This window comes from Pseudophryne corroboree, chromosome 12, assembly GCF_028390025.1.
Source record: "Pseudophryne corroboree isolate aPseCor3 chromosome 12, aPseCor3.hap2, whole genome shotgun sequence".
NCBI lineage: Eukaryota > Metazoa > Chordata > Amphibia > Anura > Myobatrachidae > Pseudophryne > Pseudophryne corroboree.
In genome coordinates, this window is record NC_086455.1 from 2,513,964 (window position 1) to 2,541,444 (window position 27,481).

General features: G+C 55.4%; 1 protein-coding gene across 2 annotated transcripts; it reads right to left on the bottom strand.

Annotated features, from left to right (window-relative positions):
- Positions 1-656: 656 nt before the first annotated feature.
- FLAD1 (flavin adenine dinucleotide synthetase 1) lies at positions 657-25,512 on the bottom strand. Of its 2 annotated transcripts, none has more exons than XM_063946648.1 (7): positions 24,685-25,512; positions 24,243-24,390; positions 24,057-24,155; positions 19,002-19,191; positions 18,846-18,919; positions 10,263-10,394; positions 657-1,151 (listed from the first exon to the last, which is right to left on the bottom strand). In XM_063946648.1, exons 1-7 carry the CDS (start codon positions 25,478-25,480, stop codon positions 1,043-1,045), a joined length of 1,548 nt encoding a protein of 515 aa, XP_063802718.1. In that variant the 5' UTR covers positions 25,481-25,512; the 3' UTR covers positions 657-1,042. The 2 variants fall into 2 exon arrangements, with proteins under 2 accessions (XP_063802718.1, XP_063802719.1); XM_063946649.1 differs by lacking the exon at positions 657-1,151 and adding an exon at positions 1,284-1,855.
- Between the last annotated feature and the right edge of the window lie 1,969 nt (positions 25,513-27,481).

Genomic DNA, 27,481 nt, shown 5'->3' on the forward strand with positions numbered 1-27,481 from the left:
TCCCAATCTATTACTACAGAGGGAAGCGTTTTCTGCATGTGCTATGTGCGCTGTACGGTGCTGTGTACAGGGCACTATTGGCATCACATCGCACTAACTACCTGTATACACAGGACGTCTCAGCAGCTCTAGTTATGTCTGGCTGACAACGCACCTACAAGTGTGGTCTCTGCTGTGTAACCACTGACGGAAGAGGAGTTCTGTGACTCTCCCCCACCACCCGGGGTTATAGAGCGATGAACCGACCCTGTACTTACAGTATGTCACCTTTTATAAGTAAATCTTTCACCACCTTATGCTGCAACTTTGATGTTAATAATCTAATGATTATTATGGCTAGGGTTGGTGTAGTGGTTAGCATCGCTAAACCTCAGCACTGAGGTCTTGGGATCCGTTCCTACAATGAATCTGTGTGGAGTCTGCATGTTCTCAGTTTTTCCGTGTTTCCTCCCACAATCCATAAACATACTAGTGGATTAATTGACTTCTGACAAAAAATTAACACTAGTGTGTGTGTGTGTGTACATGTGATAGGGTGTAAGCACCAGTGGAGCAGAGCACTGCGGTATATGTGGGCGCTATAGTAGTAACTGGCCGCAGCAGATACTCACCACCAGTCTCTGGAAGGAAGTGACAGAGGAGACTCAGACATTACACAATATCAGTGCATTTTATTGTAACACTGGAAAGTCACTGTACGTCTGTATGGATCAGCGCCTGCGGCATCGGGGAGGGCCTTACAATTTGCCCCGGAGGTCCGCCATCATCTGCGAGTCCCCATTCCGGCAGAACAACACTGAAGAGTGCCAGAGACAGCGGCTGCAGCGTTCCGTTATTCCAGTACGGATCCTGGGCACCCGTTTCTCCCAGCGGGCGGGCGTCACTGCCTGGGCATACAGAGGGCAGCGCCGATCACGGAGTAAAAGGCTAGGTTCTAGATGTAACCACAAGTCAGTCAGAAAGCAGATTCACTCTATAACACTGGCAGAGGAGAGCGGGCACCCGTCCTGCGCCCCAGGTGTGCAGGAAGGCCAGTGACCCCCTAGTCCAGGATTTCCTTCACGCACCAGCAGCAGAGCAGGAAGTACAGGCACTCCTTCAGGCCCCGCAGGAACGAGTGCCCCACGTTCAGCCCCATGGTGTTCTTGTACCTAGGAACAGGCAAGGTCATATTCCGGAGGAACTGTCCCATGGAGAAGTGGGAGAAGGGCACCATAGGCCGGGGAGGCTCAGCGAGGAGGACAGAGGAGAGAAGGGAAGGGTGTCTCTTTACCGGGATCATCATGCGGTTCTGGGTATGGGGGGCGGGGGTGCAATTTATCAGCTGGCGGGAGAGCACGAGCCCTGGCCGGAGGGGAGGAGAAGTCAGGAGGCGGCCTGGACCATTGTACTGGGAACAGCGTGGAAAACTCTATAATCCCCGGCTTTGTTTGTCGTGCTGGGACAGTGGTGGAGGAAGGGGGGGGGGGGGCTTTCCCCCGCCCCCAGGCAAAGCTGGCATCATTACAAAAGCAGCATTTTTTCCACAGGTCAGATAGGTGCCCGCCTCTGTACATTACCCATCACATGCGTATGTTTAACCCTTCCACAGGAGGCACTCGCCCTGTGGGTCATGTGACAGCTGCTGACGCAGCAGAGGGACAAACGCTGACACCAAACAGGCATCAGCAGAGAGATGGCTAGGTGTCTCCACCTCCCCTGGAAATGTCAGAGTGCCACATAATGACGTATCACAGCGCCCCCCCCCCCTCCCCCCCACACCAATGGCACCCATCCGTGGCAGCAGCCGCAATCAGGTCTCTGCTCCAAGTGGCTCAGCATCTACTCCAGACCATAGGCTGAGGCGACGGGCAGACTGGCGAAAGAGAAGACAGGGGGCGTGAGTGTGGGGGAGACAGAGGGGGATCAGGGTGAGACTGGTGAGAGAGAAGACAGGGGGCGTGAGTGTGGGGGAGACAGAGGGGGATCAGGGTGAGACTGGCGAGAGAGAAGACAGGGGGCGTAAGTGTGGAGGAGACAGAGGGGGATCAGGGTGAGACTGGCGAGAGAGAAGACAGGGGGCGTGAGTGTGGGGGAGACAGAGGGGGATCAGGGTCAGACTGGCGAGAGAGAAGACAGGGGGCATGAGTGAGGGGGAGACAGAGGGGGATCAGGGTCAGACTGGCGAGAGAGAAGACAGGGGGCGTGAGTGTGGGGGAGACAGAGGGGGATCAGGGTCAGACTGGCGAGAGAGAAGACAGGGGGCATGAGTGTGGGGGAGACAGAGGAAGATCAGGGTCAGACTGGTGAGAGAGAAGACAGGCGGCGTGAGTGTGGGTGAGACAGAGGGGGATCAGGGTGAGACTGGCGAGACAGAAGACAGGGGGCGTGAGTGTGGGGGAGACAGAGGGGGATCAGGGTGAGACTGGTGAGAGAGAAGACAGGGGGCGTGAGTGTGGGTGAGACAGAGGGGGATCAGGGTGAGACTGGCGAGACAGAAGACAGGGGGCGTGAGTGGTGGGGAGATAGAGGGGGATCAGTGTGAGACTGGTGAGAGAGAAGACAGGGGGCGTGAGTGTGGGGGAGACAGAGGGGGATCAGGGTCAGACTGGCGAGAGAGAAGACAGGGGGTGTGAGAGAGGGGGATTAGGGTCAGACTGGTGAGAGAGAAGACAGGGGGCGTGAGTGTGGGGGAGACAGAGGGGGATCAGGGTCAGACTGGCGAGAGAGAAGACAGGGGGTGTGAGAGAGGGGGATCAGGGTCAGACTGGTGAGAGAGAAGACAGGGGGCGTGAGTGTGGGGGAGACAGAGGGGGATCAGGGTCAGACTGGCGAGAGAGAAGACAGGGGGCGTGAGTGTGGGGGAAATAGAGGGGGATTAGGGTGAGACTGGCGGGAGAGAAGACAGGGGGTGTGAGTGTGGATGAGACAGAGGTGGATTAGGGTCAGACTGGCGAGAGAGAAGACAGGGGCGTGAGTGTGGGGGAGACAGAGGGGGATCAGGGTCAGACTGGCGAGAGAGAAGACAGAGGGCGTGAGTGTGGGTGAGACAGAGGGGGATTAGGGTGAGACTGGCGGGAGAGAAGACAGGGGGTGTGAGAGAGGGGGATCAGGGTGAGACTGGCGAGAGAGAAGACAGGGGCGTGAGTGTGGGGGAGATAGAGGGGGATCAGGGTCAGACTAGCGAGATAGAAGACAGGGGGCGTGAGTGTGGGTGAGACAGAGGTGGATCAGGGTGAGACTGGTGAGAGAGAAGACAGAGGGCGTGAGTGTGGACGAGAGACAGAGGAGAATCAGGGTCAGACTGGCGAGAGAGAAGACAGAGGGCGTGAGTGTGGAGGAGACAGAGGGGGATCAGGGTGAGACTGGTGAGAGAGAAGACAGAGGGCGTGAGTGTGGAGGAGACAGAGGGGGATCAGGGTGAGACTGGTGAGAGAGAAGACAGGGGGCGTGAGTGTGGGGGAGACAGAGGGGGATCAGGGTCAGACTAGCGAGAAAGAAGACAGGGGGCGTGAGCGTGGGGGAGACAGAGGGGGGATTAGGGTCAGACTGGCGAGAGAGAAGACGGGGTGTGAGAGAGGGGGATCAGGGTCAGACTTGCGAAAGAGAAGACAGGGGGTGTGAGAGAGGGGGATCAGGGTCAGACTGGCGAGAGAGAAGACAGAGGGCGTGAGTGTGGGTGAGACAGAGGGGGATTAGGGTGAGACTGGCGAGAGAGAAGACAGGGGGTGTGAGAGAGGGGGATCAGGGTCAGACTGGTGAGAGAGAAGACAGGGGGCGTGAGTGTGGGGGAGACAGAGGGGGATCAGGGTCAGACTGGCGAGAGAGAAGACAGGGGGTGTGAGAGAGGGGGATCAGGGTCAGACTGGTGAGAGAGAAGACAGGGGGCGTGTGGGGGAGACAGAGGGGGATCAGGGTCAGACTGGCGAGAGAGAAGACAGGGGGCGTGAGTGTGGGGGAAATAGAGGGGGATTAGGGTGAGACTGGCGGGAGAGAAGACAGGGGGTGTGAGTGTGGGTGAGACAGAGGTGGATTAGGGTCAGACTGGCGAGAGAGAAGACAGGGGCGTGAGTGTGGGGGAGACAGAGGGGGATCAGGGTCAGACTGGCGAGAGAGAAGACAGAGGGCGTGAGTGTGGGTGAGACAGAGGGGGATTAGGGTGAGACTGGCGGGAGAGAAGACAGGGGGTGTGAGAGAGGGGGATCAGGGTGAGACTGGCGAGAGAGAAGACAGGGGCGTGAGTGTGGGGGAGATAGAGGGGGATCAGGGTCAGACTAGCGAGATAGAAGACAGGGGGCGTGAGTGTGGGTGAGACAGAGGGGGATCAGGGTGAGACTGGTGAGAGAGAAGACAGGGGGCGTGAGTGTGGACGAGAGACAGAGGAGAATCAGGGTCAGACTGGCGAGAGAGAAGACAGAGGGCGTGAGTATGGGGGAGACAGAGGGGGATCAGGGTCAGACTAGCGAGAAAGAAGACAGGGGGCGTGAGCGTTGGGGAGACAGAGGGGGGATTAGGGTCAGACTGGCGAGAGAGAAGACGGGGTGTGAGAGAGGGGGATCAGGGTCAGACTGGCGAGAGAGAAGACAGAGGGCGTGAGTGTGGGTGAGACAGAGGGGGATTAGGGTGAGACTGGCGAGAGAGAAGACAGGGGGCGTGAGTGTGGAGGAGACAGAGGGGGATCAGGGTCAGACTGGCGAGAGAGAAGACAGGGGGCGTGAGTGTGGAGGATACAGAGGGGGATTAGGGTGAGACTGGTGAGAGAGAAGACAGGGGGCGTGAGTGTGGGGGAGACAGAGGGGGATCAGGGTCAGACTGGCGAGAGAGAAGACAGGGGGCGTGAGTGTGGGGGAGACAGAGGGGGATCAGGGTCAGACTGGCGAGAGAGAAGACAGGGGGCGTGAGTGTGGAGGAGACAGAGGGGGATTAGGGTGAGACTGGTGAGAGAGAAGACAGGGGGCGTGAGTGTGGAGGAGACAGAGGGGGATTAGGGTGAGACTGGTGAGAGAGAAGACAGGGGGCGTGAGTGTGGAAGAGACAGAGGGGGATTAGCGTCAGACTGGCGAGAGAGAAGACAGGGGGCGTGAGTGTGGGGGAGACAGAGGGAGGATCAGGGTCAGACTAGCGAGAGAGAAGACAGGGGGCGTGAGTGTGGAGGAGAGAGAGGGGGATCAGGGTCAGACTGGCGAAAGAGAAGACAGGGGGCGTGAGTGTGGAGGAGACAGAGGGGAATCAGGGTCAGACTGGCGAGAGAGAAGACAGGGGGCGTGAGTGTGGAGGAGACAGAGGGGGATCAGGGTCAGACTGGTGAGAGAGAAGACAGAGGGCGTGAGTGTGGAGGAGGATCAGGGTCAGACTGGCGAGAGAGAAGACAGGGGGCGTGAGTGTGGGGGAGACAGAGGGGGATTAGGGTGAGACTGGCGAGAGAGAAGACAGAGGGCGTGAGTGTGGAGGAGACAGAGTGGCTATTAGGGTCAGACTGGTGAGAGAGAAGACGGGGGCGTGAGTGTGGGTGAGACAGAGGGGGATCAGGGTCAGACTGGCGAAAGAGAAGACAGGGGGCGTGAGTGTGGGGGAGACAGAGGGGGATCAGGGTCAGACTGGCGAGAGAGAAGACAGAGGGCGTGAGTGTGGGTGAGAGAGGGGGATCAGGGTGAGACTGGCGAGAGAGAAGACAGGGAGCCTGAGTGTGGAGGAGACAGAGGGGGATCAGGGTCAGACTGGCGAGAGAGAAGACAGGGGACGTGAGTGTGGGGGAGACAGAGGGAGGATCAGGGTCAGACTGGCGAGAGAGAAGACAGAGGGCGTGAGTGTGGGGGAGACAGAGGGGGATCAGGGTCAGACTGGAGAGAGAGAAGACAGGGGGTGTGAGTGTGGGGGAGACAGAGGGGGATTAGGGTGAGACTGGTGAGAGAGAAGACAGGGGGCGTGAGCGTGGGGGAGACAGAGGTGGATTAGGGTCAGACTGGCGAGAGAGAAGACAGGGGGCGTGAGTGTGGGGGAGACAGAGGGGGATTAGGGTGAGATTGCTGAGAGAGAAGACAGGGGGCGTGAGCGTGGGGGAGACAGAGGGGAATTAGGGTGAGACTGGTGAAAGAGAAGACAGGGGGCGCGAGTGTGGGGGAGACAGAGGGAGGATCAGGGTCAGACTGGCGAGAGAGAAGACAGAGGGCGTGAGTGTGGGGGAGACAGAGGGGGATCAGGGTCAGACTAGCGAGAGAGAAGACAGGGGGTGTGAGAGAGGGGGATCAGGGTCAGACTGGCGAGAGAGAAGACGGGGGCGTGAGTGTGAGGGAGACAAAGGGGGATCAGGGTCAGGGTCAGACTAGCGAGAGAGAAGACAGGGGGTGTGAGAGAGGGGGATCAGGGTCAGACTGGCGAGAGAGAAGACAGGGGGCGTGAGTGTGGGGGAGACAGAGGGGGATCAGGGTCAGACTGGCGAGAGAGAAGACAGGGGGCGTGAGTGTGGGGGAGACAGAGGGGGATCAGGGTCAGACTGGCGAGAGAGAAAACAGGGGGCGTGAGTGTGGAGGAGAAAGAGGGGGATCAGGGTCAGACTGGCGAGAGAGAAGACAGGGGGCGTGAGTGTGGGGGAGACAGAGGGGGATCAGGGTGTGACTGGCGAGAGAGAAGACAGGGGGCGTGAGTATGCGGGAGACAGAGGGAGGATCAGGGTCAGACTGGCGAGAGAGAAGACAGGGGACGTGAGTGTGGGTGAGACAGAGGGGGATCAGGGTCAGACTGGCGAGAGAGAAGACAGGGGGCGTGAGTGTGGGGGAGACAGAGGGGGATTAGGGTGAGACTGGCGAGAGAGAAGACAGGGGGCGTGAGTGTGGAGGAGACAGAGGGGGATGAGGGTCAGACTGGCGAGAGAGAAGACAGGGGGCGTGAGTGTGGGGGAGACAGAGGGGGATCAGGGTCAGACTGGTGAGAGAGAAGACAGGGGGCGTGAGTGTGGGGGAGACAGAGGGGGATCAGGGTCAGACTGGCGAGAGAGAAGACAGGGGGCGTGAGTGTGGGGGAGACAGAGGGGGATCAGGGTCAGACTGGTGAGAGAGAAGACAGGGGGCGTGAGTGTGGGGGAGACAGAGGGGGTTCAGGATCAGACTGGTGAGAGAGAAGACAGGGGGCGTGAGTGTGGGGGAGACAGAGGGGGATCAGGGTCAGACTGGTGAGAGAGAAGACAGGGGGCGTGAGTGTGGGGGAGACAGAGGGGGATCAGGGTCAGACTGGCGAGAGAGAAGACAGGGGGCGTGAGTGTGGGGGAGACAGAGGGGGATCAGGGTCAGACTGGCGAGAGAGAAGACAGAGGGCGTGAGTGTGGAGGAGACAGAGGGGGATTAGCGTCAGACTGGTGAGAGAGAAGACAGGGGGCGTGAGTGTGGGTGAGACAGAGGTGGATTAGGGTGAGACTGGTGAGAGAGAAGACAGGGGGCGTGAGCGTGGGGGAGACAGAGGGGGATTAGGGTGAGACTGGCGAGAGAGAAGACAGGGGGCGTGAGTGTGGGGGAGACAGAGGGGGATCAGGGTCAGACTGGTGAGAGAGAAGACACAGGGCGTGAGTGTGGAGGAGGATCAGGGTCAGACTGGCGAGAGAGAAGACAGGGGGCGTGAGTGTGGGGGAGACAGAGGGGGATCAGGGTCAGACTGGCGAGATAGAAGACAGGGGGCGTGAGTGTGGGGGAGACAGAGGGGGATCAGGGTCAGACTGGTGAGTGAGAAGACAGGGGGCGTGAGTGTGGGGGAGACAGAGGGGGATCAGGGTCAGACTGGTGAGAGAGAAGACAGGGGGCGTGAGTGTGGAGGAGACAGAGGGGGATCAGGGTCAGACTGGCGAGAGAGAAGACAGAGGGCGTGAGTGTGGAGGAGACAGAGGGGGATTAGCGTCAGACTGGTGAGAGAGAAGACAGGGGGCGTGAGTGTGGGGTAGACAGAGGGGGATCAGGGTCAGACTGGCGAGAGAGAAGACAGGGGGCGTGAGTGTGGGGGAGACAGAGGGGGATCAGGGTCAGACTGGCGAGAGAGAAGACAGAGGGCGTGAGTGTGGAGGAGACAGAGGGGGATTAGGGTGAGACTGGTGAGAGAGAAGACAGGGGGCGTGAGTGTGGGTGAGACAGAGGGGGATCAGGGTCAGACTGGCGAGAGAGAAGACAGAGGGCGTGAGTGTGGAGGAGACAGAGGGGGATCAGGGTCAGACTGGCGAGAGAGAAGACAGGGGGCGTGAGTGTGGAGGAGACAGAGGGGGATCAAAGTCAGACTGGCGAGAGAGAAGACAGGGGGCGTGAGTGTGGGGGAGATAGAGGGGGATCAGGGTCAGACTGGCGAGAGAGAAGACAGGAGGCGTGAGTGTGGGGGAGACAGAGGGGGATCAGGGTCAGACTGGCGAGAGAGAAGACAGGGGTCGTGAGTGGTGGGGAGACAGAGGGGAATCAGGGTGAGACTGGCGAGAGAGAAGACAGGGGGTGTGAGAGAGGGGGATCAGGGTCAGACTGGCGAGAGAGAAGACAGGGGGTGTGAGAGAGGGGGATCAGGGTCAGACTGGCGAGAGAGAAGACAGGGGGTGTGAGAGAGGGAGATCAGGGTCAGACTGGCGAGAGAGAAGACAGGGGGCGTGAGTGTGGGGGAGATAGAGGGGGATCAGGGTCATACTGGCGAGAGAGAAAACAGGGGGCGTGAGCGTGGGGGAGACAGAGGGGGATTAGGGTGAGACTGGTGAGAGAGAAGACAGGGGGCGTGAGCGTGAGGGAGACAGAGGGGAATTAGGGTGAGACTGGTGAAAGAGAAGACAGGGGCGTGAGCGTGGGGGAGACAGAGGGGGATCAGGGTCAGACTGGCGAGAGAGAAGACAGGGGGCGTGAGTGTGGGGGAGACAGAGGGGGATCAGGGTCAGACTGGCGAGAGAGAAGACAGGGGGCGTGAGTGTGGAGGAGAATCAGGGTCAGACTGGCGAGAGAGAAGACAGGGGGCGTGAGTGTGGGGGAGATAGAGGGGGTATTAGGGTCAGACTGGAGAGAGAGAAGACGGGGGCGTGAGTGTGGGGGAGACAGAGGGGGATCAGGGTCAGACTGGAGAGAGAGAAGACAGGGGGCGTGAGTGTGGGGGAGACAGAGGGGGATCAGGGTCAGACTGGCGAAAGAGAAGACAGGGGGCGTGAGTGTGGGGGAGACAGAGGGGGATCAGGGTCAGACTGGAGAGAGAGAAGACGGGGGCGTGAGTGTGGGATAGACAGAGGGGGATTAGGGTCAGACTGGCGAGAGAGAAGACAGGGGGCGTGAGTGTGGGGGAGACAGAGGGGGATCAGGGTCAGACTGGAGAGAGAGAAGACGGGGGCGTGAGTGTGGGGTAGACAGAGGGGGATTAGGGTCAGACTGGCGAGAGAGAAGACAGGGGCTTGAGTGTGGGGGAGACAGAGGGGGATCAGGGTCAGACTGGCGAGAGAGAAGACGGGGGCGTGAGTGTGGGTGAGACAGAGGGGGATCAGGGTCAGACTGGAGAGAGAGAAAACATGGGGCGTGAGTGTGGAGGAGACAGAGGGGGATCAGTGTCAGACTGGCGAGAGAGAAGACAGGGGGCGTGAGTGTGGAGGAGACAGAGGGGGATCAGGGTCAGACTGGCGAGAGAGAAGACAGGGGGCGTGAGTGTGGAGGAGACCGAGGGTGATCAGGGTCAGACTGGCGAGAGAGAAGACAGGGAGCGTGAGTGTGGAGGAGACCGAGGGTGATCAGGGTCAGACTGGTGAGAGAGAAGACAGAGGGCGTGAGTGTGGAGGAGGATCAGGGTCAGACTGGCGAGAGAGAAGACAGGGGGCGTGAGTGTGGGGGAGACAGAGGGGGATTAGGGTGAGACTGGTGAGAGAGAAGACAGGGGGCGTGAGCGTGGGGGAGACAGAGGAGGATTAGGGTGAGACTGGTGAGAGAGAAGACAGGGGGCGTGAGCGTGGGGGAGACAGAGGAGGATTAGGGTAAGACTGGCGAGAGAGAAGACAGGGGCGTGAGCGTGGGGGAGACAGAGGGGGATTAGGGTCAGGGCAGACAGCGGGAGGGAGAACCAGGGAGCAGGGGTCACCATTGCACACTGACACACATACCTTGTAAGGACCACAGTGTATTAGGACATAGAGGGACTGGTTCTGCTATAACACAAGTGTGTGCGTTATTACACAGCCTATACATACACTATGACACAATGTGTGTGCAGACCCCCCCCCCCATTGTGTCATCATCTCACACGGACACGGACGGCAGCAGACAGCACACGCTAGCGGACGGGGACACGCGTTACTTTACTTCCTAGACATCCGCTCCTCCTCCTCGTTCTCAAGCATGTACGCTGGGTGGAAGCTCTCAGCACCGGCTGTGGTGGTGTATCGCAGGGCAGGATTCTTGCTGGTATTCTCTGTGCTTCCTAGAGAGGTGTACCTGCAGGAGACAGACAGCCGGGCGTCAGAGGCGACACTGGGTGTGAGGGACAGACAGCCGGGCGTCAGAGGGGACACTGGGTGTGAGGGACAGACAGCCGGCCCGTCAGAGGGGACACTGGGTGTGAGGGACAGAGAGCCAGGGCGTCAGAGGGGACACTGAGTGTGAGGGACAGACAGCCAGGGCATCAGAGGGGACAATGGGTGTAAGGGACAGACAGCCGGTGTGTCAGAGGGGACACTGGCTGTGAGGGACAGACAGCTGGGGCGTCAGAGGGGACACTGGGTGTGAGGGACAGACAGCCAGGGCGTCAGAGGGAACACTGGGTGCGAGGGACAGACAGCCAGGGCGTCAGAGGGGACACTGAGTGTGAGGGACAGACAGCCAGGGCGTCAGAGGGGACACTGGGTGTAAGGGACAGACAGCCGGGGCGTCAGAGGGGACACTGGGTGTGAGGGACAGACAGCCAGGGCGTCAGAGGGGACACTGGGTGTGAGGGCCAGACAGCCAGGGCGTCAGAGGGGACACTGAGTGTGAGGGACAGACAGCCAGGGCGTCAGAGGGGACACTGGGTGTGATGGACAGACAGCCAGGGCGTCAGAGGGGACACTGGGTGTAAGGGACAGACAGCCGGGGCGTCAGAGGGGACACTGGGTGTGAGGGACAAACAGCCGGGGCGTCAGAGGGGACACTGGGTGTGAGGGACAGACAGCCAGGGCGTCAGAGGGGACACTGAGTGTGAGGGACAGACAGACAGAGTAGCAGAGGGTACACTGGGTATAAGGGACAGACGGAGCAGCAGAGGGGACACTGGGTGTAAGGGACAGACAGAGCAGCAGAGGGGACACTGGGTGTAAGGGACAGACAGAGCAGCAGAGGGGACACTGGGTGTAAGGGACAGACAGAGCAGCAGAGGGGACACTAGGTGTAAGGGACAGACAGAGCAACAGAGGGGACACTGCGTATAAGGGACAGACGGAGCAGCAGAGGGGACACTGGGTGTAAGGGACAGACAGAGCAACAGAGGGGACACTGGGTATAAGGGACAGACGGAGCAGCAGAGGGGACACTGGGTATAAGGGACAGACAGAGCAGCAGAGGGGACACTGGGTATCAGGGACAGACGGAGCAGCAAAGGGGACACTGGGTGTAAGGGACAGACGGAGCAGCAGAGGGGACACTGGGTGTAAGGGACAGACGGAGCAGCAGAGGGGACACTGGGTGTAAGGGACAGACAGAGCAGCAGAGGGGACACTGGGTATAAGGGACAGACGGAGCAGCAGAGGGGACACTGGGTGTAAGGGACAGACAGACAGAGCAGTAGAGGGGACACTGGGTGTGAGGGACAGACAGAGCAGCAGAGGGGACACTGGGTGTAAGGTACAGACAGAGCAACAGAGGGGACACTGGGTGTAAGGGACAGACAGAGCAGCAGAGGGGACACTGGGTGTAAGGGACAGACAGAGCAGCAGAGGGGACACTGGGTGTAAGGGACAGACGGAGCAGCAGAGGGGACACTGGGTGTAAGGGACAGACAGAGCAGCAGAGGGGACACTGGGTGTAAGGGACAGAAAGAGCAGCAGAGGGGACACTGGGTGTAAGGGACAGACAGAGCAACAGAGGGGACACTGGGTGTAAGGGACAGACAGAGCAGCAGAGGGGACACTGGGTGTAAGGGACAGATGGAGCAGCAGAGGGGACACTGGGTGAAAGGGACAGACGGAGCAGCAGAGGGGACACTGGGTATAAGGGACAGACGGAGCAGCAGAGGGGACACTGGGTGTAAGGGACAGACGGAGCAGCAGAGGGGACACTGAGTGTGAGGGACAAACAGCCGGGGCGTCAGAGGGGACACTGGGTGTGAGGGACAGACAGCCAGGGCGTCAGAGGGGACACTGAGTGTGAGGGACAGACAGACAGAGTAGCAGAGGGTACACTGGGTATAAGGGACAGACGGAGCAGCAGAGGGGACACTGGGTGTAAGGGACAGACAGAGCAGCAGAGGGGACACTGGGTGTAAGGGACAGACAGAGCAGCAGAGGGGACACTGGGTGTAAGGGACAGACAGAGCAGCAGAGGGGACACTAGGTGTAAGGGACAGACAGAGCAACAGAGGGGACACTGCGTATAAGGGACAGACGGAGCAGCAGAGGGGACACTGGGTATAAGGGACAGACAGAGCAGCAGAGGGGACACTGGGTATCAGGGACAGACGGAGCAGCAAAGGGGACACTGGGTGTAAGGGACAGACGGAGCAGCAGAGGGGACACTGGGTGTAAGGGACAGACGGAGCAGCAGAGGGGACACTGGGTGTAAGGGACAGACGGAGCAGCAGAGGGGACACTGGGTGTAAGGGACAGACAGAGCAGCAGAGGGGACACTGGGTATAAGGGACAGACGGAGCAGCAGAGGGGACACTGGGTGTAAGGGACAGACAGACAGAGCAGTAGAGGGGACACTGGGTGTGAGGGACAGACAGAGCAGCAGAGGGGACACTGGGTGTAAGGTACAGACAGAGCAACAGAGGGGAAACTGGGTGTAAGGGACAGACAGAGCAGCAGAGGGGACACTGGGTGTAAGGGACAGACAGAGCAGCAGAGGGGACACTGGGTGTAAGGGACAGACGGAGCAGCAGAGGGGACACTGGGTGTAAGGGACAGACAGAGCAGCAGAGGGGACACTGGGTGTAAGGGACAGACAGAGCAGCAGAGGGGACACTGGGTGTAAGGGACAGACAGAGCAACAGAGGGGACACTGGGTGTAAGGGACAGACAGAGCAGCAGAGGGGACACTGGGTGTAAGGGACAGATGGAGCAGCAGAGGGGACACTGGGTGAAAGGGACAGACGGAGCAGCAGAGGGGACACTGGGTGTAAGGGACAGACAGAGCAACAGAGGGGACACTGGGTGTAAGGGACAGACAGAGCAGCAGAGGGGACACTGGGTGTAAGGGACAGATGGAGCAGCAGAGGGGACACTGGGTGAAAGGGACAGACGGAGCAGCAGAGGGGACACTGGGTATAAGGGACAGACGGAGCAGCAGAGGGGACACTGGGTGTAAGGGACAGACGGAGCAGCACAGGGGACACTGGGTGTAAGGGACAGACGGAGCAGCAGAGGGGACACTGGGTATGAGGGACAGACGGAGCAGCAGAGGGGACACTGGGTGTAAGGGACAGACGGAGCAGCAGAGGGGACACTGGGTGTAAGGGACAGACAGAGCAGCAGAGGGGACACTGGGTGTAAGGGACAGACAGAGCAGTAGAGGGGACACTGGGTGTAAGGGACAGACAGAGCAGCAGAGGGGACACTGGGTGTAAGGGACAGACAGAGCAGCAGAGGGGACACTGGGTGTAAGGTACAGACAGAGCAGCAGAGGGGACACTGGGTGTAAGGGACAGACAGAGCAACAGAGGGGACACTGGGTGTAAGGGACAGATGGAGCAGCAGAGGGGACACTGGGTGTAAGGGACAGACGGAGCAGCAGAGGGGACACTGGGTGTAAGGGACAGACAGAGCAGCAGAGGGGACACTGGGTGTAAGGAACAGACAGAGCAGCAGAGGGGACACTGGGTGTAAGGGACAGACAGAGCAGCAGAGGGGACACTGGGTGTAAGGGACAGACGGAGCAGCAGAGGGGACACTGGGTGTAAGGGACAAACAGAGCAGCAGAGGGGACACTGGGTGTAAGGGACAGACGGAGCAGCAGAGGGGACACTGGGTGTAAGGGACAGACAGAGCAACAGAGGGGACACTGGGTGTAAAAGACAGATAGAGCAGCAGAGGGGACACTGGGTGTAAGGGACAGAGAGAGCAGCAGAGGGGACACTGGGTGTAAGGGACAGATGGAGCAGCAGAGGGGACACTGGGTGTAAGGGACAGATGGAGCAGCAGAGGGGACACTGGGTATAAGGGACAGATGAAGCAGCAGAGGGGACACTGGGTATAAGGGACAGACGGAGCAGCAGAGGGGACACTGGGTGTAAGGGACAGACGGACAGAGCAGTAGAGGGGACACTGGGTGTGAGGGACAGACAGAGCAGCAGAGGGGACACTGGGTGTAAGGGACAGACAGAGCAGCAGAGGGGACACTGGGTGTAAGGGACAGAGCAGCAGAGGGGACACTGGGTGTAAGGGACAGACAGAGCAACAGAGGGGACACTGGGTGTCAGGGGCAGAGGGGACACTGGGTGTAAGGGACAGATAGACAGAGCAGCAGAGGGGACACTGGGTGTAAGGGACAGATGGACAGTGCAGTAGAGGGGACACTGGGTGTGAGGGACAGACAGAGCAGCAGAGGGGACACTGGGTGTGAGGGACAGACAGAGCAGCAGAGGGGACACTGGGTGTAAGGGACAGACAGAGCAGCAGAGGGGACACTGGGTGTAAGGGACAGACAGAGCAGCAGAGGGGACACTGGGTGTAAGGGACAGACAGAGCAGCAGAGGGGACACTGGGTGTAAGGGATAGACAGAGCAGCAGAGGGGACACTGCGTGTAAGGGACAGACAGACAGAGCAGCAGAGGGGACACTGGGTGTAAGGGACAGACAGACAGAGCAGTAGAGGGGACACTGGGTGTGAGGGACAGACAGAGCAACAGAGGGGACACTGGGTGTAAGGGACAGACAGAGCAGCAGAGGGGACACTGGGTGTAAGGGACAGACAGAGCAGCAGAGGGGACACTGGGTGTAAGGGACAGACAGAGCAGCAGAGGGGACACTGGGTGTAAGGGACAGACTGAGCAGCAGAGGGGACACTGGGTGTAAGGGACAGACGGAGCAGCAGAGGGGACACTGGGTGTAAGGGACAGACAGAGCAACAAAGGGGACACTGGGTGTAAGGGACAGACAGAGCAGCAGAGGGGACACTGGGTGTAAGGGACAGAGAGAGCAGCAGAGGGGACACTGGGTGTAAGGGACAGATGGAGCAGCAGAGGGGACACTGGGTGTAAGGGACAGACAGAGCAGCAGAGGGGACACTGGGTGTAAGGGACAGACAGAGCAGCAGAGGGGACACTGGGTGTAAGGGACAGACAGAGCAGCAGAGGGGACACTGGGTGTAAGGGACAGACAGAGCAGCAGAAGGGACACTGGGTGTAAGGGACAGACGGAGCAGCAGAGGGGACACTGGGTGTAAGGGACAGACAGAGAAACAGAGGGGACACTGGGTGTAAGGGACAGACAGAGCAGCAGAGGGGACACTGGGTGTAAGGGACAGAGAGAGCAGCAGAGGGGACATTGGGTGTAAGGGACAGATGGAGCAGCAGAGGGGACACTGGGTGTAAGGGACAGATGGAGCAGCAGAGGGGACACTGGGTATAAGGGACAGATGAAGCAGCGGAGGGGACACTGGGTATAAGGGACAGACGGAGCAGCAGAGGGGACACTGGGTGTAAGGGACAGACGGACAGAGCAGTAGAGGGGACACTGGGTGTGAGGGACAGACAGAGCAGCAGAGGGGACACTGGGTGTAAGGGACAGACAGAGCAGCAGAGGGGACACTGGGTGTAAGGGACAGAGCAGCAGAGGGGACATTGGGTGTAAGGGACAGACAGAGCAACAGAGGGGACACTGGGTGTAAGGGACAGATGGAGCAGCAGAGGGGACACTGGGTGTAAGGGACAGACGGAGCAGCAGAGGGGACACTGGGTGTAAGGGACAGATAGACAGAGCAGCAGAGGGGACACTGGGTGTAAGGGAGAAACAGAGCAGCAGAGGGGACACTGGGTGTAAGGGACAGACAGAGCAGCAGAGGGGACACTGGGTGTGAGGGACAGACAGACAGAGCAGTAGAGGGGACACTGGGTGTGAGGGACAGACAGAGCAGCAGAGGGGACACTGGGTGTAAGGGACAGACAGAGCAGCAGAGGGGACACTGGGTGTAAGGGACAGACAGAGCAACAGAGAGGACAGTGGGTGTAAGGGACAGACAGAGCAGCAGAGGGGACACTGGGTGTAAGGGACAGACAGAGCAGCAGAGGGGACACTGGGTGTAAGGGACAGACAGAGCAGCAGAGGGGACACTGGGTGTAAGGGATAGACAGAGCAGCAGAGGGGACACTGCGTGTAAGGGACAGACAGACAGAGCAGCAGAGGGGACACTGGGTGTAAGGGACAGACAGAGCAACAGAGGGGACACTGGGTGTAAGGGACAGACAGAGCAACAGAGGGGACACTGGGTGTAAGGGACAGACAGAGCAGCAGAGGGGACACTGGGTGTAAGGGACAGACGAAGCAGCAGAGGGGACACTGGGTGTAAGGGACAGACAGAGCAGCAGAGGGGACACTGGGTGTAAGGGACAGACAGAGAAACAGAGGGGACACTGGGTATAAGGGACAGACAGAGCAGCAGAGGGGACACTGGGTGTAAGGGACAGACAGAGCAGCAGAGGGGACACTGGGTGTAAGGGACAGATGGAGCAGCAGAGGGGACACTGGGTGTAAGGGACAGATGGAGCAGCAGAGGGGACACTGGGTATAAGGGACAGACGGAGCAGCAGAGGGGACACTGGGTGTAAGGGACAGACGGAGCAGCAGAGGGGACACTGGGTGTAAGGGACAGACGGAGCAGCAGAGGGGACACTGGGTGTGAGGGACAGACGGAGCAGCAGAGGGGACACTGGGTGTAAGGGACAGACGGAGCAGCAGAGGGGACACTGGGTGTAAGGGACAGACGGAGCAGCAGAGGGGACACTGGGTGTAAGGGACAGACAGAGCAGCAGAGGGGACACTGGGTGTAAGGGACAGACAGAGCAGCAGAGGGGACACTGGGTGTAAGGGACAGACAGAGCAGCAGAGGGGACACTGGGTGTAAGGGACAGACAGAGCAGCAGAGGGGACACTGGGTGTAAGGGACAGACGGAGCAGCAGAGGGGACACTGGGTGTAAGGGACAGACAAGAGCAGCAGAGGTGACACTGGGTGTGAGGGACAGACAGAGCAACAGAGGGGACACTGGGTGTAAGGGACAGACGGAGCAGCAGAGGGGACACTGGGTGTAAGGGACAGACGGAGCAGCAGAGGGGACACTGGGTGTAAGGGACAGACAGACAGACAGAGCAGCAGAGGGGACACTGTGTGTAAGGGACAGACAAGAGCAGCAGAGGTGACACTGGGTGTGAGGGACAGACAGAGCAACAGAGGGGACACTGGGTGTAAGGGACAGACGGAGCAGCAGAGGGGACACTGGGTATAAGGGACAGACGGAGCAGCAGAGGGGACACTGGGTGTAAGGGACAGACAGACAGAGCAGCAGAGGGGACACTGGGTGTAAGGGACAGACAGAGCAGCAGAGGGGACACTGGGTGTAAGGGACAGACAGAGCAGCAGAGGGGACACTGGGTGTAAGGGACAGACAGAGCAACAGAGGGGACACTGGGTGTAAGGGACAGACGGAGCAGCAGAGGGGACACTGGGTGTAAGGGACAGACAGAGCAGCAGAGGGGACACTGGGTGTAAGGGACAGACAGACAGAGCAGCAGAGGGGACACTGGGTGTAAGGGACAGACAGAGCAGCAGAGGGGACACTGGGTGTAAGGGACAGACAGAGCAGCAGAGGGGACACTGGGTGTGAGGGACAGACAGACAGCGCAGCAGAGGGGACACTGGGTGTAAGGGACAGATGGATCAGCAGAGGGGACAATGGGTGTAAGGGACAGATGGAGCAGCAGAGGGGACACTGGGTATAAGAGACAGATGGAGCAGCAGAGGGGACACTGGGTATAAGGGACAGACGGAGCAGCAGAGAGGACACTGGGTGTAAGGGATAGACGGACAGAGCAGTAGAGGGGACACTGGGTGTGAGGGACAGACAGAGCAACAGAGGGGACACTGGGTGTAAGGGACAGACAGAGCCGCAGAGGGGACACTGGGTATAAGGGACAGACGGAGCAGCAGAGGGGACACTGGGTGTAAGGGACAGACAGAGCAGCAGAGGGGACACTGGGTGTAAGGGACAGATGGAGCAGCAGAGGGGACACTGGGTATAAGAGAGAGATGGAGCAGCAGAGGGGATACTGGGTATAAGGGACAGACGGAGCAGCAGAGAGGACACTGGGTGTAAGGGACAGACGGACAGAGCAGTAGAGGGGACACTGGGTGTGAGGGACAGACAGAGCAACAGAGGGGACACTGGGTGTAAGGGACAGACAGAGCAGCAGAGGGGACACTGGGTATAAGGGACAGACGGAGCAGCAGAGGGGACACTGGGTGTAAGGGACAGACAGAGCAGCAGAGGGGACACTGGGTGTAAGGGACAGACAGAGCAGCAGAGGGGACACTGGGTGTAAGGGACAGATGGAGCAGCAGAGGGGACACTGGGTATAAGGGACAGACGGAGCAGCAGAGGGGACACTGGGTGTAAGGGACAGACGGAGCAGCAGAGGGGACACTGGGTGTAAGGGACAGACGGAGCAGCAGAGGGGACACTGGGTCAGACAGGCAGGGCACCTCACCCTTTATCATATAGAATGCAATAGGGAATATATAGCGTCCGCAGGAACTCCCAGATGTCTCGGTAGGACCAGTCCTGTAACACAGAAAGATGCTATATTGGGTCCCACATCCACCCGCGACTCTGCTAGAAGAACACCCGGCAGAACCACACTCACCAACAAGGGATTCACTCGCATGTACTTAGGCCAGTCAGGGTCGGTCAGGCACATTGAAGTCAGGGATTTGGAGTAGGGATCCGTGCGACGTGTCCCCATCAGAATGGCTTCCAGCTGGGGCTGTTCAGCCTTTAGGTCCATCAGAGCCTGTTTAATATCACCCTGGATGGTGTAAATCTGGAGACTGTAACTGGAAGAGACACAGGTGTCAGGACCAGGGCCGGAACCCGAGACCGAGCAGAATCTGGGGGGTAAGATGGCGGGAACCAGAACTGGCAAATGCCCCAGAGAGTGCGCTGTCCTTATGCTCTATCCCGTCGTACATACTAATCAGGCATTTTCTTTTTTAAATTGCGTAATATTTGTATTGGTTTAAGTTGAACTTAGTGTACAAGAACACGTTACACTACAAAGCGTGCAACACAAAGACACAATAGTAAACAGCTAAACACATTGTACAGTGTGTACATAGAACTCAGTATACACATTACTGCAATGGAAATATCCCAGTCAGAAATATACTGCACAGAACCCTGAGTATCAGTATGAATACAGCAATGTAAGATATATACATCTAGAAACATAGAAACAATAGAAACATAGAATTTGACGGCAGATAAGAACTACTTGGCCCATCTAGTCTGCCCATTTTTTTTTTATCCTTTAGGTAATCTCAACCCTTTTTGAACCTTAATTCTTTGTAAGGATGTTCATATGCCTATCCCAAGCATGTTTACATTGCTCTACAGTCTTAGCCTCTACCACCTCTGATGGGAGACTATTCCACTTATCAACTACCTTTTCTGTGAAGTAATTTCCCCTGAGCCTCCCCCCTCCAGTTTCAGTGTATGTCCTCGAGTTCTAATACTTCTCTTCCTTTGAAGAATGTTTCCCTCCTGAACTTTAAGACCCTTGATATATTTGAAAGTTTCTATCATGTCTCCCCTTTCCCTTCTCTCCTCCATACTATACATGTTAAGATCTTTTAGCCTTTCCGGGTAAGTTTTGTGATGTAGGCCATGCACCATTTTAGTTGCTCTTCTTTGTACACTCTCTAATGTATTTATATCTTTCTGGAGATATGGTCTCCAGAACTGGACACAGTATTCCAGATGGGGCTGCACCAATGACCTATACAGTGGCATTATCACTTCTTTTTTCCTGCTACTGATTCCTCTCCCTATGCAACCAAGCATCTGACTTGCCTTTCTCATTGCTTTGTTGCATTGCTTTCCTGCCTTCAAGTCACTTGAAATAGTGACTCCTAAATCCCTTTCCTCCTCAGTAGTTTCCATTATAGTACCCTTGATACTATATTTAGCCTTTGGGTTTTTGAGACCCAAGTGCATGATTTTGCATTTTTTAGCATTAAACTGTAGTTGCCACGTTCTTGACCATTTCTCAAGCCTAGCTAGGTCATCAATCATTTGTTTTACCCCTCCCGGTGTGTCTACCCTGTTGCATATCTTTGTATCATCTGCAAAAAGGCATACCTTCCCTTCAATACCATCTGCAATGTCACCAACAAAGATATTAAAGAGAACTGGACCAAGTACAGATCCCTGGGGTACTCCACTGGTAACATTTCCCTCCATAGATTGCACTCCATTAACTACAACTGTCTGTTTCCTATCCTGCAACCAGGTTCTTATCCATTTAACTGTTTTATAATCCACCCCCACGCTTTCAAGTTTATTTAGCAGTCTGCGATGTGGGACAGTGTCAAATGCCTTACTAAAGTCTAGATATGCTACATCTACAGCTCCCCCTTGATCTATTATTTTCGTCACAGAGTCAAAAAAGTCAATAAGATTTGTTTGGCATGATCTACCACCAGTAAATCCATGCTGTTTTGGATCCTGTAAGTGGTTTGATTTAAGATATTCCACAACTCTTTCTTTTAATAGTTTTTCCATTACTTTCCCCACTACTGATGTAAGGCTTACTGGTCTGTAGTTACTTGCTTCTTCCTTACTTTCACTTTTGTGCAGTGGAACTACATTTGCTCTTTTCCAGTCCTCTGGAATGTCACCTGTATTTAGTGACTGGTTAAATAATTCTGTTAACGGTGTAACCAGCACATCTTTTAGCTCTTTGAGTATCCTTGGGTGTATCCCATCTGGTCCCATTGATTTATCCACTTTTAGTTGTGAAAGTTCTGTTAGGACCTTCTCCTCTGTAAATGTACTTTCATCTACCTTATTTTTATGAATGTCCTTGCAACTTAACTGTGGCCCCATCCCTTCTTCTGTAGTAAATACTGAGCAAAAATAATTATTTAGGTGATCTGCTATTGCCTTGTCTCCCTCCACCAAATTCTCACTCTCTGTCTTAAGTCTTATTATTCTCCATTTGATTTTCTCCTTTCACTTATATACTTAAAAAAAAGTTTTGCCCCCTTTATCTACTGACTGGGCCATTTTTTCCTCAGCTTCTGCCTTTGCACGTCTGATCACTTTCTTAGCATCCTTCCGTCATCTAGTACAGGGGTTCTCACACTGTGTGCGGTGGTACCCCCGGGTGCTGCGGGACACTAGCAGGGGGGCCTTCGGTTGTCGGTCCAGGACAAATTAAAATAATTTATGGTCAATGTAATAAGCAAAACCAGTGCTGGTGGCTTCCTATTATACAATATGTGGACAGGCAGAAGCACATTGTATGCCTCAACACCCATTATACCTAAAGGGCCATACACACTACACCATTATTGTGACCAATATGGCCGAAACAGACGATTGTTCACATCGTCTAGTGTGTATGATCCTAGCAATCAACGATGTGCGCACCCACGCTCACTGAGTGCAGGATGGCGGTCGGAGGTGCTGCAATGTGAGCAATGTCACTTGTGACATCGCTCATCACGGCATGTGTGTACAGAGCCGCGATGAGCGATGTTCACCATGTGACATCGCTCTTCTCCCCGCCAGCAGCTCCCACCCCACCAGCGGCTCCCTCCCCGCCAGCGGCTTCATGCTACCTGAGCCGCTGACGGGAGCTGCTGACAGGAGCTCAGCATCTCCGTCCACTGCCCCACCAATTATATTTCCACTATGCCACTAACGTAATAAATTTTTTTATTATAACAGGTTCTAAAATATATATATATATATATATATATATATATATATATATATATTTTATATAAAGTCCAAAGGCGCGGCACTCTTAGCAGCTTGAATAAAAAACAACAGCAGGGCATGCGTGTGGAAAACATTTCAATGCCCTTATTGCGGCATTATCATCAGGTCTTTTATGCCGCAACAAAGGCATTGAAACGTTGTCTACACGCACGCCCTGCTGTTGTCCTTTATTCAAGCCGCTAGGAGTGCCGCGCCTTTGGACTTTATGTGATTATTATTTGTAGAGGCGCAGTAACGCGGTCTTAATGGAGCCGGGCACTCTAGTCTGTATATATATATATATATATATATATATATATATATATAACACCTTAGCCATAGTGGTCAGACATAAAACATATCTGTAAAGTTCTAGGGAATGTGTTTCCTCAACATCTAACCCAGACAGGCACATTTTAGGATTCATCACGGGTAGGGACGGCTCAGTGACGGTAATATCAGCCCGAACTTTGGTCCAAAAAGGAAATCCCTTTGAACAGGACCATAATAGGTGGCAGAAGTCAGCCTCCTCTGCGCAGCACTTTGGACAGCAAGTATCCGAACGAAGATTTGCTCTGTGACGCGACACTGGGGTACGACACACTCTATGCATTATATAAAAGAAGATCTGCCGGTATCGAACACACAGGGTAGTATATCTAATGGAACCTAACATTTGCGTCCATTGTTCGTTAGAAAGCTCACCTAAATAATGTTCCCATTTAACTTTCAAAGGATCAAACAAATGCATGTTGATATGTTCATATAATGCGGCATATATTGCAGATATCTGCCCTTTCGAGCCTAACTTAGGGGGGTCATTCCAACCTGATCGCACGCTGACGTTTTTCGCAGCGCAGCGATCAGATCACTACTGCGCATGCATATGCACCGCAATACAAAGCGGATCGTTGCTGAGCGATGGATTTATCGAAGAACCCATTCGCACAGCCGATCGCAAGATTGACAGGAAGAGGTGGTTTGTGGGTGTCAACTGACCGTTTTCTGGGAGTGGTTGGAAAAACGCAGGCGTGTCCAAGTGTTTGCAGGGCGGGTGTCTGACGTCAATTCCGGGCCCGGACAGGCTGAAGTGATCGCAGCGGCTGAGTAAGTTCTGGGCTACTCAGAAACTGCACAAAATGTTTTTGCAGAGCTCGGCTGCACAGGCGATCGCACACTTGCAAAGTGAAAATACACTCCCCCGTGGGCGGCGACTATACGTTTGCACGGCTGCTAAAAACAGCTAGCGAGCGATCAACTCGGAATGACCCCCCTTAATAAGCAATGTTTTAACCGGGGATACTGAAATGACTAAAGGCAAGTTACCAAACTGCGCCGGTGCTGCATGACGCAGCTGGAGATAACGAAACAATGCTGAATTGGGGATTTCATAATCATTACGTATCTGTTCAAAGGACTTAAACGTACCCCTTCATACCACTGATTCAATGGCGAAACTCCCGCCCTCAGCCATAAATTATCTAGATAGTTGAAGTAATTCCTTAAATGAGGCATTAAATCACAGAGGGGGCTCCTCATCAAAGTCACGCCATTCAAAAAAGGTGCGTGCCAGACGCCACACCAATAGGGCTTAACGCAAAACAGGATGAAGAGCAGAGACCTAAGAACCAGACAGTAAAAACAGAACAGGAGAGAGAGAGAGAGAGAGAGACAGAAAGAGAGAGGAGACCCCACCCACTCGGCATAGAATCCAGCCAACGTAGTTCCACCCTTACCCCGGATCCAGAGACACCACCACGGCCCCCGACCCCGGCCGGTCACCATTAATCATGCATTTATCTGTTCCCATCTTCCCTGTTTGTACTGAAGATGATAAAATGATATTGCAGAGAACGGAGGAGAATTACAAGCTTGGACCAGCCATGTGATTTCCGAGGCATTACGTGGCACCCATGGCGGTTCCACCCCAACTCACTGCTTGATCGTGTCCTGCGTGAACTGCTCCATCTCAGGAAAGGGTGACACGATGCGGATGTAGAGAGCCTGCAGCTTCTCATGATGCTCCTGGTACCTCCTGGGAAGGGAGGGAAAAAGAGGTGGGGGGGTGAATTAGATGTAAACCATCCCACCGACTATTGTAGCACTCCGCAGAGACTCTCACCTCTGCACAGCCGCGTGGAACAGGTGTAGGAGGGCCGTGCAATCTTTTCCGCCATTAAACGCCACGCAGACTTTCTGTAAATTGTATTTGTCCAGCGCCTCCTCCACCGTACGCAGAGCAGATGCAACCTTGTCACCTAGAGTGGAACCTGCAAAGACAGGTGACGTTAGGGTTAAGCTGCAGGGAGAGGGTGTGTGTGTGTGTTAGGTACTAAGGAGGAGGGTTAGGGTGTGGGGCAGGAGGGGTTAGTTAGGCTGTGGGAAGGGAGGGTGGGAGGGACATACTTGTTTCCCCGCCTGTCGAGATTTCTACTATCGTGAATGCCAGCGTCGGTATTCTGACCGCCGACAACACAGGGTTACCCCCAGACCTGAGCTCTGTGTTTGGCTAAAGTTGCACTGCAGCGAGTACAGGCAGATCCTGCAATAAGAGTCGTCATTACCTGACTGCGCCAGCCGGTACACCTCCGCCGCCGCCTGGGACACTGGGCTGCTCACAAACGGGACCACTACCCCCGAAGGGAGGTGCTGTATTAAAAAGTCATAGGCTTCATTCAGACGCGTTTCACAGTCCGAATCCAGCGTCAGCTGCACCCGGTAGTAGTTATTCGCCCAGTCCGGGTAGGACCCCAGGCTGACGTATTTCCGGTAGCGATTGTTGGCATCTTCTAGCACAGCGGCGATGGATATCTCATCGGCATTCACATAAATCTCCCGGCAGTAGAAACGCATCTTCTCATTGCGGAAGAGATGGTCCAAGCCCTCCAGCGCCCTCTCCATCAGTGACGGGATCCCGGGAAATACATAGACATTGCGGACACTAATGAGCGGGTATTTGAAGCAGTCGCCGGTGCGCTTGTCTGTGCCGTAGTTTAGCTTAGAGGAAACGGGGATCCGCGCAAGCTTCATCTCCGGGCACCCAACATCTGACTTCCCAAAGAACTTCTGCACCAGGGAGACCAGCTCTGGGTGGGGGGACACGTCCTCTCCGAAAGCCTTTGCCACAGCCTCGAAGGTGACATCGTCGTGTGTGGGTCCAATTCCCCCGGAGGTGAGGACATAGGTGTACTGGGAGGAGAAGGCTGCGATTTCCCCGGCAATGGCGTCAACGTCGTCCGGGATTACCGAAATTCTGCTGACCTTAACGCCGATGGAACGCAGCTTCTTACACATGAAGAAGGAGTTTGTGTCCTGAGTGTGGCCCTGCAACACAGTATTACCGTTATGTGCAAGCTGCATTACCGGTCACAGACTATACACACCACGAGGGCTGCGACCACGTCAGCTAGTAATGTGACTGTATTACACTCCCCGACTCATTATACTGTGTGACAGAGCTCCTCACAGTGACTGTGTGTGTATTACACTCCTCATCTCATTATACTGTGTGACAGAGCTCCTCACAGTGACTGTGTGTGTATTACACTCCCCGACTCATTATACTGTGTGACAGAGCTCCTCACAGTGACTGTGTGTATATTACACTCCCGTCTCATTATACTGTGTGACAGAGCTCCTCACAGTGACTGTGTGTGTATTACACTCCTCATCTCATTATACTGTGTGACAGAGCTCCTCACAGTGACTGTGTGTGTATTACACTCCTCATCTCATTATACTGTGTGACAGAGCTCCTCACAGTGACTGTGTGTGTATTACACTCCTCATCTCATTATACTGTGTGACAGAGCTCCTCACAGTGACTGTGTGTGTATTACACTCCTCATCTCATTATACTGTGTGACAGAGCTCCTAACAGTGACTGTGTGTATATTACACTCCTCATCTCATTATACTGTGTGACAGAGCTCCTCACAGTGACTGTGTGTGTATTACACTCCTCATCTCATTATACTGTGTGACAGAGCTCCTCACAGTGACTGTGTGTGTATTACACTCCTCATCTCATTATACTGTGTGACAGAGCTCCTCACAGTGACTGTGTGTGTATTACACTCCTCATCTCATTATACTGTGTGACAGAGCTCCTCACAGTGACTGTGTGTGTATTACACTCCTCATCTCATTATACTGTGTGACAGAGCTCCTCACAGTGACTGTGTGTGTATTACACTCCCCGACTCATTATACTGTGTGACAGAGCTCCTAACAGTGACTGTGTGTGTATTACACTCCTCATCTCATTATACTGTGTGACAGAGCTCCTCACAGTGACTGTGTGTGTATTACACTCCTCATCTCATTATACTGTGTGACAGAGCTCCTCACAGTGACTGTGTGTGTATTACACTCCTCATCTCATTATACTGTGTGACAGAGCTCCTCACAGTGACTGTGTGTGTATTACACTCCCCGACTCATTATACTGTGTGACAGAGCTCCTCACAGTGACTGTGTGTGTATTACACTCCCCGACTCATTATACTGTGTGACAGAGCTCCTCACAGTGACTGTGTGTGTATTACACTCCTCATCTCATTATACTGTGTGACAGAGCTCCTCACAGTGACTGTCTGTGTATTACACTCCTCATCTCATTATACTGTGTGACAGAGCTCCTCACAGTGACTGTGTGTGTATTACACTCCTCATCTCATTATACTGTGTGACAGAGCTCCTCACAGTGACTGTGTGTGTATTACACTCCTCATCTCATTATACTGTGTGACAGAGCTCCTCACAGTGACTGTGTGTGTATTACACTCCTCATCTCATTATACTGTGTGACAGAGCTCCTCACAGTGACTGTGTGTGTATTACACTCCCGTCTCATTATACTGTGTGACAGAGCTCCTCACAGTGACTGTGTGTGTATTACACTCCTCATCTCATTATACTGTGTGACAGAGCTCCTCACAGTGACTGTGTGTGTATTACACTCCTCATCTCATTATACTGTGTGACAGAGCTCCTCACAGTGACTGTGTGTGTATTACACTCATCTCATTATACTGTGTGACAGAGCTCCTCACAGTGACTGTGTGTGTATTACACTCCTCATCTCATTATACTGTGTGACAGAGCTCCTCACAGTGACTGTGTGTGTATTACACTCCCGTCTCATTATACTGTGTGACAGAGCTCCTCACAGTGACTGTGTGTGTATTACACTCCCCTCATTATACTGTGTGACAGAGCTCCTCACAGTGACTGTGTGTGTATTACACTCCTCATCTCATTATACTGTGTGACAGAGCTCCTCACAGTGACTGTGTGTGTATTACACTCCTCATCTCATTATACTGTGTGACAGAGCTCCTCACAGTGACTGTGTGTGTA